The sequence below is a fragment of the Salvelinus alpinus genome, chromosome 24 (assembly GCF_045679555.1).
Source record: "Salvelinus alpinus chromosome 24, SLU_Salpinus.1, whole genome shotgun sequence".
Classification (NCBI taxonomy): domain Eukaryota; kingdom Metazoa; phylum Chordata; class Actinopteri; order Salmoniformes; family Salmonidae; genus Salvelinus; species Salvelinus alpinus.
Genome location: NC_092109.1, coordinates 8,768,624 through 8,796,240, shown reverse-complemented (window position 1 = coordinate 8,796,240; position 27,617 = coordinate 8,768,624). Strand labels below are relative to the sequence as shown.

Below are 27,617 nucleotides of genomic sequence, written 5' to 3'. Positions count from 1 at the left end.
CTTTGAAATAGACTCCTTCATACCTATCACCACTACAAGGGTGTAAGACACATTGACTTGTAGTCGTGGCCAAATATTTTGAGAATGACACAGTGTCTTTAGATATTTTTGTCAGATGTTACTATGGAATACTGACGTATAATTACAAGCATTTCATAAGTGTCAAAGGCTTTGATTGACAATTACATGAAGTTGATGCAAAGAGTCAATATTTGCAGTGTTGACCCTTCTTTTTCAAGACCTCTGCAATCTGCCCTGGCATGCGGTCAATTAACTTCTGGGCCACATCCTGACTGATGGTAATCCATTCTTGCATAATCAATGCTTGGAGTTTGTCAGAATTTGTGAGTTTTTATTTGTCCACCTGCCTCTTGAGGATTGACTGAGTCGTGGCCAAATGTTTTTGAGAATGACACATATATAAATTTTCACAAAGTCTGCTGCCTCAGTTTGTATGATGGCAATTTGCATATACTCCAGAATGTTATGAAGAGTGATCAGATGAATTGCAATTAATTGCAAAGTCCCTCCTTGCCATGCAAATGAAATGAATCCCCAAAAAAACATTTTCACTGCATTTCAGCCCTGCCACAAAAGGATAACATGAAAACAGCCTAACCAGCTCTGCTAGGGTGAGTAAAATGGGTAAAATGGTCAGAGTGGGGTGTTCTCTCATTCTGTGTCTGGAAGTAGCTAGCCAATGTTAGCCAGTTAGCGTGGGTGCTTGACTGTCGTTGTGAGGTCAAAACTTTTGGATCAACCCAACTTATTGGCCAGAGCATCCAGTGTGCGCTCTGAACGCAAAACGCTCTAAATTTAAGAATGGACACTCTGACAGCACAGTTGCAGTCACCAACGCTCTGGATAACATAACAGCCTAACCAGCTCTGCTAGTATTGTTCAGTGAGCTGTTCTCTCTCTCTTAGATATCTGGAAGTAGCTGGCAAGTTAGTACAGAACGCTTGGATCAACCCTTAAAGAGATGGGTGGGGCTAAGGCTCAAGAGGGTGTGAACAATGTTGAATGGGTGTAGACAAATAAGGGCTCTCCAATAGTAGTACCAAAACATTGAAAGACAGTTTTCTCAAAAGTGAATTTACAAGTTGATCAACCTTCAAAGCAGAATTACTTTCCCATTGCTTCCTCAAATGCAGAATATTACATACAAATGTGTAGCTCTGAGTCTCTACTTTTATCCAATGTCAAAAACAGAAATTCAAATTTTTCTACCTAAGACCTAATCCAGGTGGTGAGTCACATATAGACAATTTTACTTTGCATCTGGCCCATCTAGCGGAATTCCTCAGTTCTACCTCCAGAACAATACTCATCCCAATAAACGCCAACCTGCAGTTTTATTACTTTGTGGCTCTCTGGGAAATACACCCTGTTTACCAGGAAGCACTTCTTCATCACTGTGTTTATTCATAGTCTCTCTGCAGAGATGTGGACGTCATCGTTATGTGTGTGTGTTTGTTCACTCTCAACATCTTTATTCTGTGTTGGATTTAGGGATGTGCAAACTTCTACATAATAATCCTCACTTGTGTTTCATCTGCACACACACATTCACACAAAGTACACAGAGAAAGCATTTGCATCCAAACTCATTGGAGAGGAACAAAGCCAAGAGGTGCATAACACAAACAATAGTTTGATTCCTGACAATAACAGAGTCCAGGAGTAGAGGATGCTGCTGGGTGAGAGAGAGAGAGAGAGAGAGAGAGAGAGAGAGAGAGAGAGAGAGAGAGAGAGAGAGAGAGAGAGAGAGAGAGAGAGAGAGAGAGAGAGAGAGAGAGAGAGAGAGAGAGAGAGAGAGAGAGAGAGAGAGAGAGAGAGAGAGAGAGAGAGAGAGAGAGAGAGAAGAAGTTGAATGGATTAGAAAAAGCTATAAAGGACAATCAACATCCACTGGACTCCCCAATTACTGACCAGGAGCTCTATAAGAAACTTCAGGCTCTCAAATTTAAAAAGGCATGCGGACCTGATGGCATCCTAAATGAGATGCTCAAACTCACTAGTGCAAAATTTCAATTGGCTATATTAAAACTGTTTAATTTGATCCTGAGTGTAGGTTATTTCCCTGACATCTGGAATCAAGGACTCATAACACCAATCTTTAAGAAAACGGAGACAAATTTGACCCTAACAATTACAGAGGCATTTGTCTGAAGAGTAACCTGGGGAAGGTTTTCTGTAGTATTATCAATGTAAGAGTTCTAAACTTCCTTAATAAGCACAATGTCTTGAGTAAAAGCCAAATTGGGTTTATACCAAAACATCGCACAACTGATCATATTTACAGCCTACACACCCTGATAGATAAACATGTCCACCAAAATAATACCAAAATATACGCTTGCTTTATCGACTTCCAAAAAGCATTTGATTCTATTTGGCATACAGGACGGTTCTACAAAGTTATTGAAAGAGGTGTAGGGGGTAAAACATATGACATAATTAAATCAATGTATACTGGCAATACGTGTAGCATTAAAATTGGTAAGAAAAGAACAGAATTCTTTAACCAGGGGCGGGGCCTTCGCCAGGGTTGCAATCTGAGCCCTGCACTCTTCAATATTTACATTAACGAATTGGCCACTATTCTAGAAAAATCCTCAGCCCCTGGTGTTAGTCTCCACAATTCAGAAGTTAAATGCCAACTCTAGATTTGGATGGAAAAAAACTCAGATTTTTCTAAAACTGTTTGAATAATGTCTGTGAGTATAACAGAACTCATATGGCAGGCAAAAACCTGAGAAAAAATCCAACCAGGAAGTGGGAAATCTGAGGTTTGTAGGTTTTCAATGCTTTGCTTATCCAAGATACAGTGGAAATGGGGTCATATTACACTTCCTAAGGCTTCCACTAGATGTCAAAAGTCTTTAGAACCTCGTTTGAAGCTTCTACTGTGAAGTGGGGGCGAATGAGAGGGCTATGAGTCAGAGGTCTGCCAGAGAGCCACGAGCTGGCCACGCGCGTTCACATGATAGTTAGCTTGCGTTCCATTGCATTTCTGAAGACAAAGGAATTCTCCGGTTGGAACATTATTGAAGATTTATGTAAAAAACATCCTAAAGATTGATTCTATACATCGTTTGACATGTTTCGACGGACTGTAACGGAACTTTTTGACTTTTCGTCTGCACTTAGTGAATTTTGATTCCTGGGCTAAACGCACAAACAAAAAGGAGGTATTTGGACATAAATGATGGACTTCATCGAACAAAACAAACATTTATTGTGGTAGTGGGATTCCTGGGAGTGCATTCTGATGAAGATCATCAAAGGTAAGTGAATATTTATAATACTATTTCTGACTTCTGTTGACTCCACAAGATGGCGGATATCTGTATGGCTTGTTTGGGATCTGAGCGCTGTACTCAGATTATAGCATGGTGTGCTTTTTCCATAAAGTTTTTTTGAAATCTGACACAGCGATTGCATTAAGGAGAAGTGGATCTAAAATTCCATGCATAACAGTTGTATCTTTTAGCAATGTTTATTATGAGTATTTCTGTAAATTGATGGAACTACTAAACATAACGCGGCAACGTAAACTCTGTTTTTTGGATATAAATATGAACTTTACCGAACAAAACATACATGTATGGTGTAACATGAAGTCCTATGAGTGTCATCTGATGAAGATCATAAAAGGTTAGTGATTAATTTTATCTCTAGTTCTGCTTTTTGTGACTCCTCCCTTTGGCTGGAAAAATGGCTGTGTTTTTCTGTGACTTGGCTCTGACCTAACATAATCGTTTGGTGTGCTTTTGTCGTAAAGCCTTTTTGAAACCTCAGATTTCCCACTTCCTGTTTAGATTTTTTTCTCAGGTTTTTGCCTGCCATATGAGTTCCGTTATACTCACAGACATCATTCAAACAGTTTTAGAAACGTCAGAGTGTTTTCTATCTAATACTAATAATAATATGCATATATTAGCATCTGGGACTGAGTAGGAGGCAGTTCACTCTGGGCACGCTATTCATCCAAAAGTGAAAATGCTGCCCCCTATCCCAAACAAGATAATGTACATTTCATAAGTAGTCCTTTTATAAGGACTCTGGAAAAAGGGGCATTCCATCCTTTTGGCATAATGTTTGTGCTCACGTGGGCGTGGTTACTGACTGGGTAAAACTTTACATGAAAAACAATTATCTCAGTATTTAGAGGGCTAAAATCACATGTCATCTTCTCACAAATAGTTGCATATTTAGTCAAAGAAGTTTTACAACATTTAGATGTAACACTGACATATACATTGTGAAAGCTCTTAAAGTTACAAAGTTTCCGTTATAACGTCTATAATGATATCACCAAACAGTAAATGATCTGACATGATTGTTCTTTAAGTCCCTCCCAACCATTTCCCACATTCGTTGTGTAGACATAGTATTTCATTATCCAGTTTTGGATGTTGGAGTTCTGCAAAAACTCTCTCTGTTGTAACCCTCTGACATTCCATTCTCCATACTGCAAAGGGCCAGAGAGAGATTTTTTACAACCAGTCGCTCAAGTCATCAATCGGCCCAATTTCCCCCCCTTCCTCTGGTCCTCACCCAGGAGGGAAAGTCATGACAAGTGCAATAGAGATTGCATCATCTGTGGATCTGTTTGGTCGGTTTGACAATTGGAGTGGGTCCAGGGTGTCTGGGATTATGGTGTTGATGTGAGCCTTGACCAGCCTTTCAAAGCATTTCATGACTACAGATGTGAGTGCTATTGGGCGATAGTCATTTAGAGTGATTACCTTGGCATTCTTGGTTACAGGGACTATGGTGGTCTGCTTGAAACATGTAGGTATTACAGACTGGAGAGGCTGAAAATGTCAGTGAAGAAACTTTCCAGCTGGTCTGCGGCCTGGAAATCCATCTGACCCTGTGGCCTTGTGAATGTTAACCTGTTTAAAGGCCTTACTTACATCTGCTACGGAAAGCATGATAACACAGTCGTCCAGAACAGCTGATGCCCTCATGTATAGTTCAGTGTTGCTAGCCTCTTCACTGGAACGCTTGCGGCTGTGTTTCCACATCCACCGTGTAGTAGTAGTACTTTTATTTATTTTTATTTTACCCCCAATTTTTATCCCAATTTCAATTATGATATTGTCTCATCACTGCAATTCCCCAACTAGCTCGGGAGAGGCAAAGGTCGAGTCATGCATCCTCCAAAACATGAATCGCCAAACCGCGCTCCTTAACACCTGCCCGCTTAACCAGGAAGCCAGCTGCACCAATGTGTCGAAGGAAACACCATTCAACTGACAACTGAAGTCAACCTGCAGGCACCCAGCCCGCCACAAGGAGTCGCTAGAGTGCACCGAGCCAAGTAAAGCCCCCCCAATCAAACCCTCCCCTAATGCAGACGACGCTGGGCCAATTGTGCGCCCCCCCATGACTCTCCCGGTCACGGCCACTTGTGACACAGCCTAGGATCGAACCCGAGTCTGTAGTGACGGGCCTTAGACTGCTGCACCACTCGGGAGACCCCAGTAGGATTATTTTAAGTGTCCCGCTCGTTGAAGGCGGCTGCTCTAGCCTTTAGCTCAGTGCGGATGTTGCCTGTAATCCATGGCTTCTGGTTGGGATATGTGCGTAAGGTCACTGTGGGGACAACGTCGTCGACACACTTATTAATAAAGTCGGTGACTGATGTGGTAAACTCCTCAATACCATCGGATGAATCCCGGAACATATTCCAGTGTGTGCTAGAGAAACAGTCCTGTAGCTTATGCGTGTTTGTCTGGGCGTTTGTGTGTGTTTGCGTGTGTGCTTATATTGTATGTGCTTTAACCTTTGCGTATCAGTCTCCCCTGCATGTAGAGAAGCAGCAGTGATATAACATTGAGCTATAACAGTTTCATTGGGCTCTGACTACATGTTGGACAGATGGGGAAGGTATGGGTGAAAACCATCTCCTATAGCACAATAAATATTCATGGCCTCTGAACATTTCATTAATATAGGAGAGATGTATGATTCCTTGAGTCTACTGACAGGAGGACATAGCGCTAACACATAGACAGACATGTGGGGGAGAGGAAGGATAAGAGGGAGGGGGGAAGGAGTAAGGGTTAGGGAGAGATGTAGGAAGATGGAGAAAGCTGATGACCCATAGAAGGAAGGATTAAGGGACCTAAGCTCTATGCTCTTTACCGTTTGATGCCCAAGTCTGTCTGGAAACAAATGCAACACCCTTCATCACCCCTTCTCCCTCTCGCTCTCTCTTTATTTCTTACCCTCTTTCTCTTACATACTACATGCACTCAGAGACCCCCTTCCTTAAACACACACACACACTCCAAAGTTTGGCTGGATTATTACATGCAGCCAAAGTAAACCCTCACACCCCATCTTAACAGTGCTTTGTTAATGAGTCTCTCCATCCCTCAGTTGGATTCAGTCTGTTACTGAAGCTACTGTAACTGTGGAGGAGTTTCTGGTTGCCTCAGCAGAGAAGGTAGGCTATGAAAATGTTTCTTATGTGTCGCGGACGAATAAAGCGGTGGTGGTTTTTAACCTGTTATGGCTGCAAGGGAAATTATTGAGTAGCCAGAAAAAAGGTGCCCATTTCAAACGGCCTCGTACTCAATTCTTGCTCGTACAATATGCATATTATTTATTACCTTTGGATATAAAACACCTTCTAGTTTCTAAAACAGGTTTAATTATTTCTCTAAGTGAAACATAACTCTTTTTACAGCCCATTTTCTGGAAAAAGTGAATTTTCCAAGAAGCTATGTCTCTCTTCAAGATACTCTCTATAAAAGGCCTTGGCACTTGGGACTGTACAAACACGTCACACATCTTCCCCTGGTTGTCATGCGGAAGTGAGAGAAAAAAGGACTTGATTATCTCTGTCAGGGACTGAAAGGAACCTCTTTGAGTGATAAGTGCGCACTTTATAATTTTTTCTGGGCGCGAAGTAGGAACTGGACCGCGCTCCTGGAAAACACTCGTTATAGGTGAATATGACCTCCAGCTTCGATTTTCTTTGATACATGTCACAAAATCATCCTAAAGTATGTTTTTTCAATATACTTTAATTATATTATTGAAATTTATTCTGGACTTTAGACGTGATGCGACGCAAGAATTTTGTCAAGACGGAGAGGTTAGCATGGCATGGCCAGTGTGTCATGCTAATTCAACAGGGACATCGTTCGTTCTAGGTCCAAATGAACACGGTTCTGAACAAAGGACCCTTTGGAGAACATTCTGATGGAAAATCAACAAAGATAAGGACCCAATTTGGGATGCTTTTTCATATATCTGTCGAACTGTGCTATCGCTAGCGTTTGACTAGAATCAATGCTGCTGTGTGTTAGCTATTGTAGTAAGCTAATATAACGATATATTGTGTTTTCGCTGTAAAACACTTCAGAAATCGGAAATATTGTCTGTATTCACAAGATCTTTCTCTTTCATTAGCTATCCACCATATATTTTTCTGAAATCTTTTCTGATGTGAAATTAGAAGTAGACGTTGGTGTCTGTTTTCTCTGGCTACTGCCGTGCGATTTCTTACTGTAGCTATGATGGTAGCAGTAATGTAAAACTGATTTATAGCTAAAATATTCAACTTTTTCGAACAAAACATAGATTTATTGTGTAACATGTTATAGGACTGTCATCTGAGGGAGTTTTTTCTAGGTTATTTAGGTTAGTTCTAGGTTAGTTAGGTTGGCTTTGCATGCTAGCTGCATGCTAGCTGCATGCTACCGGTGCTGTGAAAAATATCTGTCTCTCTTTTTGTATTTGGTGGTGAGCTAACATGAATATATGTGGTGTTTTCGCTGTAAAACATTTAAAGAATCTGAAATATTGTCTGTATTCACAAGATCTTTCTCTTTCATTAGCTATCCACCATATATTTCTCTGAAATGTTTTCTGAAGTGTAATAAGGTAGTTGACGTTGGTGTCTGTATTTTCTCTGGCTACTCCCGTGCGATTTCTTACTGTAGCTATGATGGTAGCAGTAATGTAAAACTGATTTATAGCTAAAATATGCATTTTTTTTGAACAAAACATAGATTTATTGTGTAACATGTTATAGGACTGTCATCTGAGGTAGTTTTTTCTAGGTTATTTAGGTTGGTTCTAGGTTAGTTAGGTTGGCTTGTGCATGCTAAATGCAGCCTACTTGTGCTGTGAAAAATGTCTTTCTGTCTTTTTTTATTTGGTGGTGACCTAACATAAATATATGTGGTGTTTTCTCTGTAAAACATTTAAAAAATCGGACATGTTGGCTGGATTGACAAGATGTTTATCTTTCAAATGCTGTATTGGACTTGTTAATGTGTGAAAGTTAAATATTTTACAAAAATAGATTTTGAATTTCGCGCTCTGCACTTGGACAGGCTGTTGTCATATTGATCCCGATGTCGGGCTTGCAGCCTGAAGAAGTTAAAGAAGAGTGTCTTGTCGTTTGGATGGTTGAGCATGGTGTACTTCTTAAAGGTATGTTTATTCAAGTTGCCCCGCTTTTTCTCCGTCAACAAGGGTTACGATTTTGAAGGTACTGCCTTTTATTCCCAATGAGTTATTGGACGGCGAGATATTGCGGAAGTTTGCAAGTTCAATTAAAATTGTCCTGCTGGGTTGCAAACACCTGGCTCTGAAACAGGTTATGTCATTTCGACGACAGGTGTTCCTGTTTTTGGACTCACCGGAGCAGACTTTGGAGTTATCGTTTAAAGTATGACAACAGACTGAATATGGCTTATGCTAGTACGGGTAGTCAACAGTGTTTTGAGTGTGGGGATGTTGGCCATAGGCGGCATGCTTGCCCGAAAAAGGCAAAGGCGGAGGGCGGGACGCAGGTGGTCCTCGTAATGATGTAGAGAGAGGTGGGCCGACAGTGGTAGAGCAGCCCAGTACAAGTGATGGGGTACAGGAGGAGGTTCAGGTGGAGCTAGTCTCCCAGGTAGTGGAGGAGATGCCCGGTACGAGTGATGGGGTGCAAGTGGAGAGTGTTGAGAGGGATGTGGCAGAGGGGAATCAGGGGTCTGTGGCCTCAGTTGAGGAGGGTCAGAAGAAGGATATGGACATTTCTGATATCTCTGTTGGCATGATAGCAGCTGGCAATGACTCCATTTACAATCTAGATGAGTTAAATGGGTTCCTTGACCAGACTTTTGGGAAATCTGTTAAATTGGCAGATATTTTTGATGTTGATAAGTTTGTGAGGTCGGCTGGGGTGTTACAGAAGACGGTGTGGTTAGACTAGTTGAGTGTGAAGAATCGTTTCCGGTAGTGGAAAATCAAATGATTATCATGCCTCATAGCATGTTTTTTTCATTTTGTCTGTTTTTTCTGTGGTTTCGTCTGTTTTTACTTCCTCTTTTATATATGGAGGTACTAAGGGTACGTTCTCTCAATATTAATGGGGGAAGGGACAGGAGTTATAGGGCTTGGGCATAAGAAGTAATAAAATAGAAAAGGCTTAACGTAGTTTTTCTACAGGAGATACATAGTGATGAGGCTAATGAGGTTGACTGAGTTATGTGGTGGGAGGGGCAACATATACTCAGTCATGGTACACATTTCAGTGCTGGGTGGCAAGTTTATCCTCAGGTTTAGGGGTGACTGTGGTATCCACAACAGAGATTGTCAAGGGTCAGGTTTTATTGGTCAAGGCAGATGTTAGGTTTTTTTATCTTTATGTTTATGCTCCTACTGAGGGTACAGAGCATATTGCTGTGTTTTATCAAATAAAGGAAACCTTAAGACAGTGTGACAAAAAGGGGTGTATGGTTTTAGGGGGGGACTGCAACTGTACAGTCAATTTTACAGTTTGATCGCACTGCGGAAGAACCTCACCTGCGGTTAGCTACTTGTCTGTCTGGTTTATTAACCTTTTCTCAATATAGGGGGTGCTGTTTCAACGTTAGCATTTATCGTCTCCAAATTAAACTGCCTCATACTCAATTCTTGCTCGTACAATATGCATATTATTGTTATTATTGGATATAAAACACTCTCTAGTTTCTACAGCCGTTTGAATTATGTCTCTGAGTGAAACAGAACTCATTCTACAGCACTTTTCCTGATATGGAGTGAGATTTCAGAAATTTTGGCCTCTGGTCCCAGGTCAGTTTTAAAGTCCCTGTAAATCCTATGAGGATACAAAAACTGCCCATGCCTTCCTCTAGATGTCAGTAAGAGGTGACAATTTGAATGGAGTCGATTGCGCAATCAGGGCCCGTATAAAACACGAAAGACCGGATGTACCGTTCTTTTCCTGCTGCGCCTGACGTGAGATGGACGTCGCACTGGCTCTCTTTCCAAGCGTTGGTTTAGCCACTTATATATCGCCGGTCATGTTTTTACTCGTTATAGGTCTTAAAGACATCATAAGGTAGTTAATTTAAACCGTTTTATAGCAATTTATATCCGTTTAGTGTGATTTTGAGGCATTGCTTTGTGATGCACTTTGAAGCGCCGGGCACGTTTCGGGGTCCCGGTCGAACGTTAGTGGGCATTTCAAAGGACAAGAGGACATCTTTCGACCAAAAGAAGATTAGACCCAAGAAAGGATACATTGCCCAAGATACTGATGGAAGAACAGCTCACAGTAAGAACTATTTATGATGATAAATCGCTGTTCTGTTGAAAAATTTTAAACGCATATATCGCCATTTTGTTATGTGTAGCTTCGCTTGGCGGACCCGGTATTGCACAGTAAGGATAATTTTTGAAATGTAAGTCAGCGATTGCATTAAGAACTCATTTGTCTTTCGATTCCTGTCAACCCTGTATTTTTTAGTCAAGTTTATGATTAGCTATCGATTAGACTAGATCACTCTCAAATATAGCGCCCGACATTTTCAGGCCAGTTTTGCTACTATTCTCATTGTATAACCACGTTTTTTTGTCACTAAATATGCACATTTTCGAACAAACTCTATATGTATGTTGTAATATGATGTTACAGGACTGTCATCGGAAGAATTCTGAGAAGGTTAGTGAAAAAATTAATATATTTTGGTGATCATAACGTTATCGCTCCCGTTGCCATGAATTCATGCTGGGGTAACGTTTGCACATGTGGTATGCTAATATAACGATTTATTGTGTTTTCGCTGTAAAACGCTTAGAAAATCTGAAATATTGTCTGAATTCACAACATCTGTGTCTTTCCATTGCTATGCTTTGTCTATTTTTATGAAATGTTTTATGATGAGTAAATTGGTAATACACATTGCTCTCTGTATTTATTCTAGTCGAGTTGTGATGGTGGGTGCAATTGTAAACTATGATTTCTACCTGAAATATGCACATTTTTCTAACAAAAACTATCCTATACAATAAATATGTTATCAGACTGTCATCTGATGAGGTTTTTTCTTGGTTAGTGGCTATCAATATCTTTATTTGGCCGAATTGGTGATAGCTACTGGTGGAGAGAAAAAATGGTGGACAAAGAAAAATGGTGTCTTTTGCTAACGTGGTTAGCTAATAGATTTACATATTGTGTCTTCCCTGTAAAACATTTTAAAAATCAGAAATGATTGCTGGATTCACAAGAAGTGGATCTTTCATCTGGTATCTTGGACTTGTGATTGAATGATATTTAGATGCTACTATTTACTTGTGACGCTATGCTAGCTATGCTATTCAGCTTTTTTACTGGTGGGGGGTGGGGGGTGCTCCCGGATCCGGGTTTCTGACTCGGTAGAAGTTAACTGAGTTTGAGCGTTCTGATGTGTGGAGAGTCAGAAATGCAAAAGTTAGGCAGTACACATGGCTAACAGTTAATGAACGTTGTGTCAGTGCAGCAAGCTTAAACAGGTTGTCTGTATCTGAGCACTACTGTAGTAAGGTTGGAAGGTGTGACATTACTCCTGTGGCTTTTTCTGATCACCACAGTGTTACTGTTGATATTCACTTGTCCTGTCCACGAAGGTCATCACCTTATTGGTATTTTAATTTGAAGTTGTTACTTGATGCCATGTTTTGGGAAAGTTTTTGTTGTTTTGGGAAAAATAGAGGGCTATTAAATGGAATTTTGAGTATACTGTACTGTTTTGTCAACAGTATACTGCCCTGTCTAGTAGTGAAGTTAATGAGACTATCAGGGCCCTTGAACAGAACATCAAATATATTAAATTGAAGTTGCTTACTTAGAATGAACCCGGACTAGTCATGAACTTACAGGACAAGAGACATGAACTGAGGTCGTTTTTTACATGAAAGAGTGAAGGTTGCCTTGATTAGGTCTTGTTTTGCTACCTTCAAGGGTATGGATGTTCCTAGCGCTGTTTTTTAAAACCTAGGGCAGTCGACATCGCAACGCTGATGGGAAAGTGACCACGGATGACGGTGAGATGCGCCAACATGTCGTGGATTTCTACACTGTCCTCTACAAGGCAAAGGATTGTGATCCTCTGTGTGCTGAACAGTTGTTACATGGACATCCTCAATTGGGCCCTGAGCAGAGAGCTGCTTTGGACTCTGAAATGACTCTGCAGGAGCCGTCCACTGCAGTTATGCAGCTCTCATCAGGTCAAGCTTCTGGCATTGATGGTTTACAATCAGACTTCTATAAGCACTTTTGGGGGTCTATTGGGGGGGATTTTTATGAAGTGGTGTGTGAATATTTTCATGAGGGTTCTCTTCCTGTATTCTGTCAACGTGCTGTGCTTTCATTATTGCCAAAAAAGGGGGATTTGGCATTTTTTATATAATATAAAATGATATCTAAGTGTCTCTGAAACAGGTCTTATTGTGTACCTGACTGCTCGATTTTTGATAACTTGTTTCTAATAAGAGATTTAGATACTTGTAAACTGTCTGATGTGAATGTGGGTTTGCTTTCTTTGAATCAGAAGGCTTTTGACTGTGTGGACCACCAGTACCAGTACCACCAGTACTTACCACCAGACCACCAGTACGTTCAAAATAATGAAAGCCTTTGGGTTTGGGGATGTTTTTTTGTCTTGGATGAGCTTACTGTATGCTGGGGCCTCATGTATTGTGAAGGTGGGGGGGTGGTTTGAGCTGCCCCATCCTCGTCCATAGCGGTATTAGGCATGGATACCCAGTTTCAGGACAGTTACATTGTCTGGAAAAAAATTTTTAAGAGGAAGGCTTACTGGTTTCTCTGTGTGATGGGTTTATGAAGGGTTCCACGATAGCACTGTCTGCTTATGCAGATGACGTGACAGTTTTTATTACAGGGGGTGAGGATGTTAAGGTTCTCTCAAATGCCCTAAAGATGTATGAGGGGGCCTCCTCAGATAGTGTCAATTGGGAAAAGAATGATTCACTGTGGACAGGTCAGCTTCAGATAGGGTCCGCTCCACGGTTACCAGGGGGGCTTCAGTGAGGCAGAGATGGGATGAAGACTTTGAGAGGTTTTCTAGGCTCAGATGTCTTTCAAGAAAATAACTGTGAGGGCTGCTACCCCATCTGTCTTATAGGGGAAGGGTGCTGGTAGCCAATAACCTAGCCAGGGGGCCTGATACATGAGCTTCAGAGGACCCTTGTCAATTTCTTCTGTTCTGGACAACATTGGATTAAAGCTGCAGCCCTATACCTGCCACTGCACAAGGGTGGGTAAGGCCTGGTGGACATTTCTTCTAGGATCATGGCTTTCTGGATTCAAGCAGCCCAGAGACCGTTGTACTGTGACGGTTCCAGTTGGGTTGATACACATTGATGAGGAGAGCGGGCTGTTTGGGCTTAGACAAGCACATTTTCCTCTTAAAGCTAGAGGGGGGATTTGTCTGGCCTGACTACATTCATAGAGTCTGTTATGTAGGCTTGGAGAGTTTTCGACATGTCCCATAAGGCCGGCACGCCACCGGGATGTGGCTTTTTGAAGAGCCTCTGTTTTATAACACTGTCATCCAGTCCCGTGCTATGGGTTCAGCCAGCCTACGTTCATGCCTATTAGTTGTGGGGTGTACCAAGCTGGGTCATCTGATGTGGAGCAGGAGATTGTTGGAGGAGCTGTGAGAAAGAGCGGGGATATTATTAATATTAATAATTATTAATATTAATATTAATATTACAGTCCGTAAAAACATGACAAACGAAGTATTGAATCAATCTTTAGGATATTTTTTACATAATTCTTCAATAATGTTCCAACCGGAGTATTCCTTTGTCTTCAGAAGTGCGATGGAACAGAGCACGCTCTCATGTGAGCACGCATGGTCAGCGCATGTTCAGGTCATGATAGACCTTACTCATTCCCCTCTCCTTCGGCCCCACTTCACAGTAAAAGCATCAGACAAGGTTCTAAAGACTGTTGACATCTAGTGGAAGCCTTAGGAAGTGCAACATTACCAATATCCCACTGTATCTTCAATGGGAGCTGAGTTGAAAATCGACCAACCTCTAATTTCACACTTCTTGGTTGGATTCTTTCTCAGGTTTTTGCCTGCCATATGAGTTCTGTTATACTCACAGACATCATTCAAACAGTTTTAGAAACTTCAGAGTGTTTCCTATCCAAATCTACTATTAATATGCATATTCTAGCTTTTATGGGTTTATAGCAGTCCGGTTACTCTGGGCATGCTTTTCATCCGTACGTGAAAATACTGCCCCCTACCCCAAAGAAGTTAATAACATAGGGCTGTTTATGAGGATATGGGGAATTCAGAGGTTGTTGTGTTTAGTTACTGTGGAGGAAGATTTGGTGTTGTGTTTTTAACCCTTGTGTGGTGTTTGAGTCTGTGGGACCCATTTTCAATGTTTACTAAAAGAAAAATGATACAATGAATTATTTTTCCAACCTGAGACTAATTGGCCTTGGCTCATTTTCTGAAAAGAACATGTAAAATAACCACTTTTCATTGAGTGCACACTGTGCACCCCCCTACACATTTATATTACATATGTGGTGTTCGGGTTCACTGGACCCAAGGGTAACAAAGGTGTGGAAAAGTGTGTGTGAAGGTGAAAACAAGTTAAAATGAAAACTTTGTCTTCCTCCTCCCTGGGTCTGATGTTTCAACAATAGCACCAAGAACCTGTCTGTCTCCCTGCCTGTCTGCCTGTCTCCCGCTTTTATCGCACACTTTACCCTTTGTAGTGTGTGAAACTACACAATGTCTTGCGGGGACCTGCACAATGTTATTACAATACATTATTAGGAAACATTATTTCGATACATTGTAAAAAATCCAGTGTTTTCCAGCACTCTACCCCAGCCAGGTGCAAATTGGTGGAGGGACACAACAAATAAATAGCTTTGCATGTGTGTCTCCTTACCACAATCAATCAGTATAGTTAAAATAATTTCTGCTCAGAGGGCCTTAGACATTTTTTTTGCAGAGAGAGAAGTTAGTGTGGAAGGAGAATATGAGGATCATGTCTCTGTCAGTTCGGAGTCTGAAAAATGTGAAATTGAATGGTCTTCTTGCCCAAGGAATGAGCCACACCGCATAGCTGCCAATTTGATAAGGATGCAACCAGGGCTGACACTGATGGCGGTTACTCATGTGCAGGACAAAAAGTCTTCTTTTGAACTGATCATCCCCGACACCATCCATAAAATCATTCTGGACTGCACTAATTTGGAGGGAAGGCATGTTTTTGGAGAGGGATGGAAGGAGATGGACCAAAGTCATTGACATGCATATTTTGGGGTTCTTATCCTTGATGGTGTTTTCAGATCCAATGGGGAATCCACCGAATCCGTTTGGGAGACAGAAATTGGCAACAATGTTTCTGGAAAACTTCCACATTATTTCCAGGATTATCCGCTTCGATAACCGAGACACCAGACCAGCTAGGCAGCAGAGAGACAAGCTGGCTGCAATCAGGTCAGTGTGGGACAAGTGGGTGGACCACCTTCACTTGTTTTACAACCCTGGGCCAAACGTTACTGTTGATGAGCAGCGTATGCCATTTAAGGGACCGCTGCCCCTTCAGGCAGTACATACCGTCTAAAATATGGAATCAAGATCTGGGCTGCCTGTGATGCTGCTTCATCATATGTGTGGAACTTGTAAGTGTATATGGGGAAGCCAGATGGAGGAGCCCATGAGAAGAACCAAGGGATCCGGGTTGTTCTAGATGTGACACCGGGACTCCGTGGCCACAATATCACATCCGATAACTTTTTTACTTCGCACAAGCTGGGACAGGAGCTCCTCAAGAAGAAGCTGACTATGGTAGGAACAGTATGAAAAAACAAGCCAGAGCTTCCAACTCAGTTTTTGAATACACGGAACAGGCCTATCAATTTTGTTTGTGTTCATGGCTGACACGTCCCTAATGTCCTACGTGCCGAAGAAAAGCAAAAATGTGGTACTCATGAGTACGCTGCATAGGGATGGCAGAATCTATGGCCATGATCATCAAAAAACAGAAATCATAATGGATTACAATGCCACAAAAGGAGGGGTGGACAATTTAGACAAGCTGGTGACTGGCTACAGCTGCAAAAGAAGAAACCTACGCTGGCCACTTGTGATATTCGTCAATATCTTGGACATCTCAGCGTACAACGTGTTTATCATCTGGACGGCGTTGAACCTGATTGGAACAGAGGGAATCTCCAGAGGAGACAGCTCTTTCTAGAGTAGCTGGGCAAGGCATTGGTAAGACCTCAAATTCAAGGGGAGACAACACCCCAGATTCTGCAGCCATCGTGAGGAGGAGGATACTGGCGCTCCATCTGCCCGACCCACAGAACCAACAACTCCAGTACCGGACGTCAGTTCAAAACAAAAAACATCAATAGTGATGAAAACCTTGTTTCATTTATATTTTATTCAAGATAAACATGATTTATTCCACCCATGTCTTGATTATAATAGATTTACATGTATGCTATCTATATTGCTTGTAATTGATATAAGTCAACATCTAAGTATTAAGCATTAAGTATTTTTATGGAAATTGTTATGGCTGTATTGTTTTAAAAACCCAGTCATTTTGTGGGTACATCAGACCCGCGAACATTGGGTTAATAACAAAAACATGAACACCACACAAGGGGTAATTGATGTTTAACCATGTTTTTGTTTGTTTGAGTGTTTATTGTGTTGTGGGTTCCCAGACCCAATAAAGGTATTTTAAAACTCTGTTTGTGTTTGTTAATCTCTCTCTCTCTATCTATCTCTCTCTCTACCTCTACATTTACCTCTCTGTCTCTCTCTTACTTTCTCCCTCTCTTCTGTTTCAGATAGCTTACTCTGGGATGAGAGGAGGCACACTGGGAGGCAAGACCTCCCTGTAGGGACATTACTGGGTCATAGGCTGGTGGCTAGATGACGGGCTCCATCCGCTCATTAGGTAACTATAAAACTACAGTAGATACAGCAGAGATCACACACACACACACACACATACATACATACATACATACATACATACATACATACATACATACATACATACATACATACATACATACATACCCACAGACCTCCACACACACATTAATATTCTGTACCTCCCCACATGCACTCGTGTGGGGTGGTACAGCAACACAATCTAAATCCATGGTTAATTGAGGTATTTCTATTGAGCCAGGGTTTGCCACCTGTTCTGCTCCATGCGCAAATGTGACATTTAATATGTGATAATCCCCTGAATGCGATCGCCATGGTGATGGAGACACTGACGAGGCGAGGCTGTCGTCGTGAAGGAGCCCTAATCCTCCTTGTAGATGAGCACCTCAGTTCTCATCATCCTCTCAGAGAGAGAGGGTAGATGGGGAGGGGGTTCAAGGGAGAGAGAGAGAAAGGGGGGATGGGGAGGTGGAGGGAGAGAAAGAGGGGGAGAAAGAAAGAGAGAGCGCAAGAGAGCAGGGGAGAGAGAGGGAGGGTGAAAGAGAGAGGGGGAAAGGGGGAATAAAACGTGAAGGAAGAGAGAGACAGGCAAAAACAGAAAGAATAAGCATAGACAGGCCGAGACAGAGAGGGTGAAATCCAGAAAGAGAGAAAGTGCCACAGCCATATCGTGACAACACACATCACATCAAATCCAATTGTATTTTATTAACACTTGAGCCGTGCTGTGCTGTTCTCCACAGCTACTGACAGTAAAATGCTTAAGTCATCCTATCCCCTCTCCTCTCAATGAGAACACTTCAAATCTCCATCTGTGACAATGCCTGGAATAAGAACTCGGGTGAACCATGATCATTAGACTCGAGTTAGCCGAGGCTTTAGAGCTACTTTAGACTCGAGTTAGCCGAGGCTTTAGAGCTACATTAGACTCGAGTTAGCCGAGGCTTTAGAGCTACATTAGACCGGAGCCAGCCTAGTCTTCAGAGATACATTAGACTCAATTTTGCCTCGGCTTTAGAGCTACAGACGACATCCCTAGCCGCGTCCTCCGAGCATGCGCAGGACCAGCTGGCTGGTGTGTTTACGGACGTATTCAATCAATGCCTATCCCAGTATGTTGTCCCCACATTCTTCAAGATGGCCACCATTGTTCCTGTTCCCAAGAAAGATAAGGTAACTAAACTAAATGACTATCGCCCCGTTGCACTCACTTCTGTTTTGAGTGCTTTGACAGACTAGTCAAGGAGCATATCACCTCCACCCTTCCTGATAGCCTAGACCCACTCCAATTTGCAATCGCCATCACACTGCTCACTGCCCTATCCCATCTGGACAAGAGGAATACCTATGTAAGAATGCTGTTCATTGATTAAAGCTCAGCATTTAATACCATAGTACCCTCCAAACTCGCCCTGTGCAACTGCCCTGTGCAACTGGGTCCTGGACTCCTGACGGGCCACCCCCAGGTAGTGAAGGTGAAGGTAGGATACAACATCTCCACCCCGCTGATCCTCAACACTGGGGCATGACAAGGGTGCATTCTCAGCCCTCTCCTGTACTCCCTGTTCACTCATGACTGCTTGGCCATGCACGCTTCCAACTCAATCATCAAGTTTGCAGACGACACTACAGTGGCAGGCTTGATTACCAACAACGACGAGACGGCATACAGGGAGGAGGTGAGGGACCTCGGAGTGTGGTGTCAGGAAAGTAACCTCTACCTCAACGTCAACAAAACAAAGGAGATGATTGTGAACTTCAGGAAACAGCAGAGGGAGCAACACCCCATCCACATCGATGGGACAGTAGTGGAGAAGGTGGGAAGTTTTAAGTTCCTCGGCGTAAACATCACGGACAAACTGAAATTGTCCACCCACACAGACAGCATGGTGAAGAAGGTGCAACAGCGCTCCTTCAACCTCAGGAGGCTGAAGAAATTTGTCTTGTCACCTAAAACACTCACAAACTTTTACAGATGCACAATCGAGAGCATCCTGTCGGGCTGTATCACCGCCTGGTACGGCAACTGCACCGCCCGCAACTGCAAGGCTCTCCAGAGGGTAGTGAGGTCTGCACAACGCATCACTGGGGGCAAACTACCTGCATTCCAGGACACCTACAGCACCCGATGTCACAGGAAGGCCAAAAGGATCATCAAGGACAACAACCACCCGAGCCACTGCCTGTTCACCCCTCTATCATCCAGAAGGCGAGGTCAGTACAGGTGCATCAAAGCTGGGACCGAGAGACTGAAAAATAGCTTCTATCTCAAGGCCATCAGACTGTTAAACAGCCATCACTAACATAGAGAGGCTGCTGTCAACAAACAGACTCAAATCTCTGGCCACTTTAATAAATGTACTTAATAAAGGTACAGTTGAAGTCGGAAGTTTACATACACCTTAGCCAAATACATTTAAACTCAGTTTTTCACAATTCCTGACATGTCCCTAGAATTGTCCCTAGAATTTCTTAGCAAACAGCTGGAGGCAGGGCTTTCTCCTATAGAGCTCCATTTTTATGTAATGTCCTGCCTACCCATGTGAGAGACGCAGACTCGGTCTCAACCTTTAAGTCTTTACTGAAGACTCATCTCTTCAGTAGGTCCTATGATTGAGTGTAGTCTGGCCCAGGAGTGTGAAGGTGAACGGAAAGGCTGTGGAGCAACGAACCGCCCTTGCTGTCTCTGCCTGGCCAGTTCCCCTCTCTCCATTGGGATTCTCTGCCTCCAACCCTATTACAGGGGCTGAGTCACTGGCTTACTGGTGCTCTTCCATGCCGTACCTAGGAGGGGTGCGTCACTTGAGTGGGTTGAGTCACTGACGTGGTCTTCCTGTCTGGGTTGGCGCCCCCCCTTGGGTTGTGCCATGGCGGAGATCTTTTTGGGCTACTCTCGGCCTTGTCTCAGGATGGTAAGTTGGTGGTTGAAGATATCCCTCTAGTGGTGTGGGGGCTATGCTTTGGCAAAGTGGGTGGGGTTATATCCTGCCTGTTTGGCCCTGTCCGGGTGTATCAGTGGATGGGGCCACAGTGTCTCCTGACCCCTCCTGTCTCAGCCTCCAGTATTTATGCTGCAGTAGTTTATGTGCCGGGGGGCTAGGGTCAGTTTGTTATATCTGGAGTATTTCTCCTGTCTTATCCGGTGTCCTGTGTGAATTTAAGTATGCTCTCTCTAATTCTCTCTTTCTCTCTTTCTTTCTTTCTTTCTCTCTCTCAGAGGACCTGAGCCCTAGGACCATGCCTCAGGACTACCTGGCATGATGACTCCTTGCTGTCCCCAGTCCACCTGGTCGTGCTGCTGCTCCAGTTACAACTGTTCTGCCTGCGGCTATGGAACCCTGACCGGTTCACCGGACATGCTACCTGTCCCAGACCTGCTGTTTTCAACTCTCTAGAGACAGCAGGAGCGGTAGAGATAATCTCAATGATCGGCTATGAAAAGCCAACTGACATTTACTCTTGAGGTGCTGACTTGTTAAACCCTCGACAACTACTGTGATTATTATATCATTTATGAACATTTGAACATCTTGGCCATGTTCTGTTATAATTTCCACCCGGCACAGGAAGAAGAGGACTGGCCACCCCTCATATCCTGGATCCTCTCTATGTTTCTTCCTAGGTTTTGGCCTTTCTAGGGAGTTTTTCATAGCCACCGTGCTTCTACACCTGCATTGCTTGCTATTTGGGGTTTTAGGCTGGGTTTCTGTTCAGCACTTTGAAATATCAGCTGATGTAAGAAGGGCTATATAAATACATTTGATTGGATTTAAATTTGACATACACTCAATTAGTATTTGGTAGCATTGCCTTTAAATTGTTTAACTTGGGTCAAACATTACGGGTAGCCTTCCACAAGCTTCCCTCAATAAGTTGGGTGAATTTTGGCCCATTCCTCCTGACAGAGCTGGTGTATCTGGGTCAGGTTTTGTAGGCCTCCTTGCTCACACACAATATTTCAGTTCTGCCCACAAATGTTCTATAGGATTGACGTCAGGGCTTTGTGATGGCCACTCCAATACCTTGACTTTGTTGTCCTTAAGCTATTTTGCCACAGCTTTGGAAGTATGCTTGGGGTCATTGTCCATTTGGAAGACCCATTTGCGACCAAGCTTTAACTTCCTGACTGATGTCTTAAGATGTTGCTTCAATATATCCACACAATTTTCCTTTCCTCATGATGCCATCTATTTTGTGAAATGCATTTCTCCAAAAAGTACAATCTTTGTTCCCCATGTGCAGTTGCAAACCGTAGTCTGGCTTTTTCATGGCGGTTTTGGAGCAGTGGCTTCTTCCTTGCTGAGAGGCCTTTCAGGTTATGTTGATATAGGACTCGTTTTACTGTGGATATAGAGACTTTTGTACCTGTTTCCTCCAGCATCTTCACAAGGTCCTTTGCTGTTGTTCTGGGATTGATTTGCACTTTTCGCACCAAAGTACGTTGATATCTAGGAGACAGAACGTATCTCCTTCCTGAGCGGTATGATGGCTGCGTGGTCCCATGGTGTTTATACTTGCGTACTATTGTTTGTACAGGTGAACGTGGTACCTTCAGGCATTTGGAAATTGCTCCCAAGAATGAGCCAGACTTGTGAAGGTCTACAATTTTTTTTCTGAGGTCTTGGCTGATTTCTTTTGATTTTCCCATGATGTCAAGCAAAGAGGCACTGAGTTTGAAGGTAGGACTTGAAATACATCCACAGGTACACCTCCAATTGACTCAAATTATGTCAATTAGCCTATCAGAAGCTTCTAAAGCCATGAAATAATTTTCTGGAAATTTCCAAGCTCTTTAAAGGCACAGTCAACTTAGTGTATGTAAACTTCTGACTCACTGTAATTGTGATACAGTGAATTATAAGTGAAATAATCTGTCTGTAAACAATTGTTGGAAAAATGACTTGTGTCATGCACAAAGTAGATGTCCTAACCGACTTGCCAACACTATAGTTTGTTAACAAGAAATTTGTGGAGTGGTTGAAAAACAAGTTTTAATGACTCCAACCTAAGTGTCTGTAAACTTCCGACTTCAAGTCACCTTCACTAGTCACCTAAAATAACGCCACTTTAATAATGTTTACGTATGTATATACTGCTCTATACCATCTACTGCATATTGCCTATGCCTATCATTGGTCACTTTAAATAACGCCACTTTAATATTGTTTACATATCGTACATCACTCATCTCATATGTATATACTGCTCTATACCATCTACTGCATCTTGCCTATGCCGAACGGCCATCGCTCATCCATATATTTATATGTACATATTCTTATTCCTCCCTTACATTTGTGTGTATAAGGTAGTTGTTGTGAATGTGTTAGATTACTTGTTAGATATTACTTGTCGGAACTAGAAGCACAAGCATTTCGCTACACTCGCATTAACATGTGCCAACCATGTGTATGTGACCAATAAAATGTGATTTGATTTACTGATTTACATTAGACCCAAGTCAGCATTGGCTTCTCTGAAAGACACACATACATTGAGCACCAGTGGAGCAGCTATTTTGGGGGGTTAAGTGCCTTCTGAAGTTCACAACGGCAGGCGATGGCATCTAGGATTTGATACCAGCAACCCTCCAAGTTGCCAGCTCACTTCCCGCCTGATCTTTCCAGTCAGACTCCGGATTCAAACTGTCAACATTCATGCTTGCTCGCCTTTCTAACCACTAGGCTACTTGTCACACGACAAGTCACGAGTTACATTAGAGGACTTTCATCTTTCCAAAAACACATTTCACCACATGAAAGAATAGATATAACTGCAATACTGAATATAAGATAATGCATCATTATTTTAGGATTTGCTTGCATGTTAAAAATGAACTATAACACATAGTTTTGTGTCAGGTTCACAGTGGGGTGATACAGTGCGTAGAATTTTAACGGTGGACAGGTTGGGTTACAATATTAGAAGTTTGAGGTGTAAGAGAGTAATCGGGTGGGTCTAGTAGCCTGCACGTGTGTTTGCGTTATAGGTGTGTGTGTCTGAGAGAGGTAAGGTGTGTATGCGCTCTTACCTTGGTGGGTGAGGGGGTCTCTCTGACTGTGTCTGAGTCCGACCAGCGGTGTTTGATCTGGGAGGAGCTGGGTACACACTCACAGAATGTCTGCATGGAACAAACAAACAAACCGTTGTTGTTGTGTTTGTCGGAGTTGTTTCGATGTGCCGATATTACGGTACGCTTTTAGCTCTAACACAAAAAACAATGGCCAACGATTGGAACGCAAATGCAAGGTCTATAACCTCCACAAATGCTCAATTATTGAAAATGAAGCACGAAAATCATGCTATTGTTAAATGAAAAAGTAACAACACACATATAAAGAATAAACCCATGACAGTACACAGACAGACACACACAGAACAACAGAAAAGAGACAGTTAGTACATAACAGGAGGAGAACTGAGGGAGGATACCAGGAATAACTTTGTCTGTCCCAACTAAGATGTCATGTCCCTTCTAAGTCACTGCTGAGTGTGTCTTTAACTTCTCTGCAAAAGGTTACTGTGTGTGTGTGTGTGTGTGTGTGTGTGTGTGTGTGTGTGTGTGTGTGTGTGTGTGTGTGTGTGTGTGTGTGTGTGTGTGTGTGTGTGTGTGTGTGTGTGTGTATTCGTGTGTGCGTGTCCGGTGTGTGTGAGTGTATGTGCATGTGTGCGTGCGTGCGTGTGTGTGTGCGTGCATGTGATGCGCAATTCGTGTGCTGCAGAAAGTTTAATGTAATTATGCTAGGGCTATGTCCTAGCTGATGGCGTTGTAACTGCTTTAGGAGAGTACATGCTGTCCCTGACCTTCTACACACACCATTGACCTGACCAATTCGCCTAGAACCATAGAACACACACACTCTCAGGACAAAGCTCAGTCCACCAAACTAACACCATGCTGGTACAGACAGCGGATCCCTTAAGGAAAAACCACATGAATTTCACGTGAACACATGTGAACACGTGATCTTGTGTGATTTAACGTGAGGTTAATGTGATAATGTGACGACATGTGAAGTAACATGTGTTAACATAAAACTACATATAGCAACGTGAGCAAATGTGAGAGCATGATCTCAGGTAAAATTCATGTGAAATACATATGACAACATCGGGATGCAAAATTTCAACATGTGATGACATGAAACTACACGTGACAACATTTGAGCATGTGAAAACCTACGAGTCAAGTGTAATTTAGAATATTTTACTTTGAAAGTCATCATTTACATTAATTCAATTTAAATAGTCGTGGACCCCTGCAGGTTTTGTCTAGGTACATTTTACATTTGCGTCATTTAGCAGACGATTTTATCCAGAGCAAATAGGGTTAAGTGCCTTGCTCAAGACTGCAGATATTTCAACTAGTCGCTCTGGGATCCAAATGCTCTTAACTGCTAGGCTACCTGCCACCGTGTATGTGTGTGTGTGTGTGTGAGTTCCCGGTTTGTTCCTGGGACGTTTTTAGAACAATGTGTCATGGTTTTGTCTAGTTGCTGTGAAAATACGGTAAATCTTAAACTAGTTACCGTAATTTTACAGCTAAATTCAGATGTTAGCGGAGTGTATGCTGATTACTTGGAACTCAACCTCGCTTGGGATTTGAACTCACAACCTCATAGTTACTTGACTATCCTGCTGCGCCACCAGGTCTCTAAACATAATAGAGATTGGCAAGAATACATATTTCTACTTTTTTAAAGTAAATATTTCCAACAACTTGAGGAGTCTTATGGTCAGATGCCAAATCTTTTCAGTCTCCTGAGGGGGAAAATGCATTGTTGTGCCCCCTTCACAACTTTAATTGGAGTGTTTGGACCATAATAGTTTGTTGGTGATGTGGACACCAAGGAACTTGAAACTCTCGACCCGCTCCACGACAGCCCTGTCGATGTGAATGGGGGTGTGTTCGGCCCTCCTTTTCCTGTAGTCCACGATCATGTCCTTTGACGATCATGTAGAATGCTACTCTGGGAGCCAGCCTCAGTTGTGTAGCTATTGGAATTTTCCTCCTTCACAATGTATGGCACCCACTTGGCTGATGCCCAGAAAGCTCACCACACACAGTGCAGAGTAGTAGCTAGTCGTCCTCACTACGAGCCCTCTGCCTCAGCACTGCATTCCTCTATTGCATCTTACATTCCTCTCAAGCTTCAGGGGCCTCATTTATAAATGTTGTGGAAATGTTACACTAAATATATTCTTAAAAGACTGAGCAGACACAAAAACATTGAGATTGGCGCATGCCATACATACGCATGTTTCCCGCTATAAATCATACCTGTCATAAAACTGTAAATGAGCATTAAACTAGGCTGCTATTCTCTGCTTAGGCTGCTACTAGGATGCAATGGGAACTACAGAACAATGTACCATTATACTAGATTATCCGCACATGTACCCTAAATGGTTCCGACCAGTACCATGTGAGTTCTTATGTGTATTTGTATTTATTATGTAACTCCATTTGCTGCTGCTTTGCAATACATTCGCAGAATTCACAACACACTGAGTGCTCTCAGGCCCCTACTCCACCACTACCACATATCTACAGTACTAAATCCATGTGTATGTGTGTGTATAGTGCGTATGTTATCGTGTGTGTGTGTGTGTGTGTGTGTGTGTGTGTGTGTGTGTGTGTGTGTGTGTGTGTGTGTGTGTGTGTGTGTGTGTGTGTGTGTGTGTGTGTGTGTGTGCACATGTCTGTGTGTGTGTGCATATGTCTGTGCCTATGTTTGTGTTGCTTCACAGTCCCCGCTGTTCCATAAGGTGTTATTTTCAGTTTTTTTAATCTAATTTTACTGCTTGCATTAGTTACTTGATGTGGAATAGAGTTCCATGTAGTCATGGCTCTATGTAGTACTGTGCGCCTCCCATAGTCTGTTCTGGACTTGGGGACTGTGAAGAGACCTCTTGTGGCATCTCTTGTAGGGTATGCATGGGTGTCCGAGCTGTGTGCCAGTAGTTTAGAAAGGTACATTCAATATGACATCTCATAAATACAAGTAGTGATGAAGTCAATCTCTCCTCCATTTTGAGCCAGGAGAGATTGACATTTATATCACTTATTAGCTCTCTGTGTACATCCAAAGGCCAGCTGTGTTGCCCTGTTCTGAGCCAATTGCAATTTTCTTAAGTCCTTTTTTGTGGCACCTGACCACACGACTGAACAGTAGTCAAGGTGCGACAAAACTAGGGCTTGTAGGAACTGCCTTGTTGATAGTGTTGTTAAGAAGGCAGAGCAGCGCTATATTATGGGCATTACTTCTCCCTATCTTAGCTACTATTGTATAAATATGTTTTGACCATGAGTTTACAATCTAGGGTTACTCCAAGCAGTTTAGTCATCTCAACTAGCTCAATTTCCACATTATTTATTACAAGATTTAGTTGAGGTTTATGGTTTAGTGAATGTTTTGTCCCAAATACAATGCTTTTAGTTTTTGAAATATTTAGGGCTAACTTATTCCTTGCCACCCACTCCGAAACTAACTGCAACGCTTTGTTAAGTGTTGCAGTCATTTCAGTCGCTGTAGTAGGTGACGTTCATAGCGTCAATGGCATGTCAAAGTCAATGGCATGTCATTAGCAAAAATTTAAAAAAGCAAGAGGCCTAAACAGCTACCCTGGGGAATTCCTGATTCTACCTGGATTATGTTTCAGAGGCTTCCATTAAAGAACACCCTCTGTGTTCTGTTAGACAGGTAACTCTTTATCCACATTATAGCAGGGGGTGTAAAGCCATAACACATGCGTTTTTCCAGCAGCAGACTATGATCGATAATGTCAAAAGTCTGCACTGAAGTCTAACAAGACAGCCCCCACAATCATGTTATCATAAATTTCTCTCAGCCAATCACCAGTCATTTGTGTAAGTGCTGTGCTTGTTGAGTGTCCTTCCCTATAAGCGTGCTGAAAGTCTGTTTTTTTCCAGAAGTTTACTAAGAGTTGGTAACAGGCTGATTGGTCGGCTATTTGAGCCAGTAAAGGGGGATTTACTATTCTTGGGTAGCGGAATGACTTTAGCTTCCCTCCAGGCCTGAGGGCACACACTTTCTAGTAGGCTTAAATTGAAGATATGACAAATAGGAGTAGCAATATTGTCTGCTATTACACAATTTTCCATCCAGATTGTCAGTACCTGGTAGCTTGACATTGTTGATAGACAACAATCATTTGTTCACCTCTTCCACACTGACTTTACGGAATTCAAAAGTACAATTCTTGTCTTTCATAATTTTGTACGATATACTTGACTGTGTAGTGTCAGCGTTTGTTGCTGGCATGTCATCCCTATGTTTGATTATCTTGCCAATGAAAAAGTCATTAAAGTAGTTGACAATATCAGTGGGCTTTGTG

At 42.4% G+C, this 27,617-nt stretch overlaps 1 protein-coding gene across 2 annotated transcripts in view; it reads right to left on the bottom strand.

Moving 5' to 3' along the window:
* Window positions 1-27,617, bottom strand: part of LOC139552088 (fibrinogen C domain-containing protein 1-like) — a 295,950-nt gene that overhangs the window by 213,366 nt on the left and 54,967 nt on the right. For both annotated transcript variants that reach the window (XM_071363492.1, XM_071363491.1), the window contains exon 2: window positions 23,290-23,379. In XM_071363492.1, the coding sequence (XP_071219593.1) occupies window positions 23,290-23,379 (90 nt within the window). The remainder of the gene's footprint in view (window positions 1-23,289; window positions 23,380-27,617) is intronic.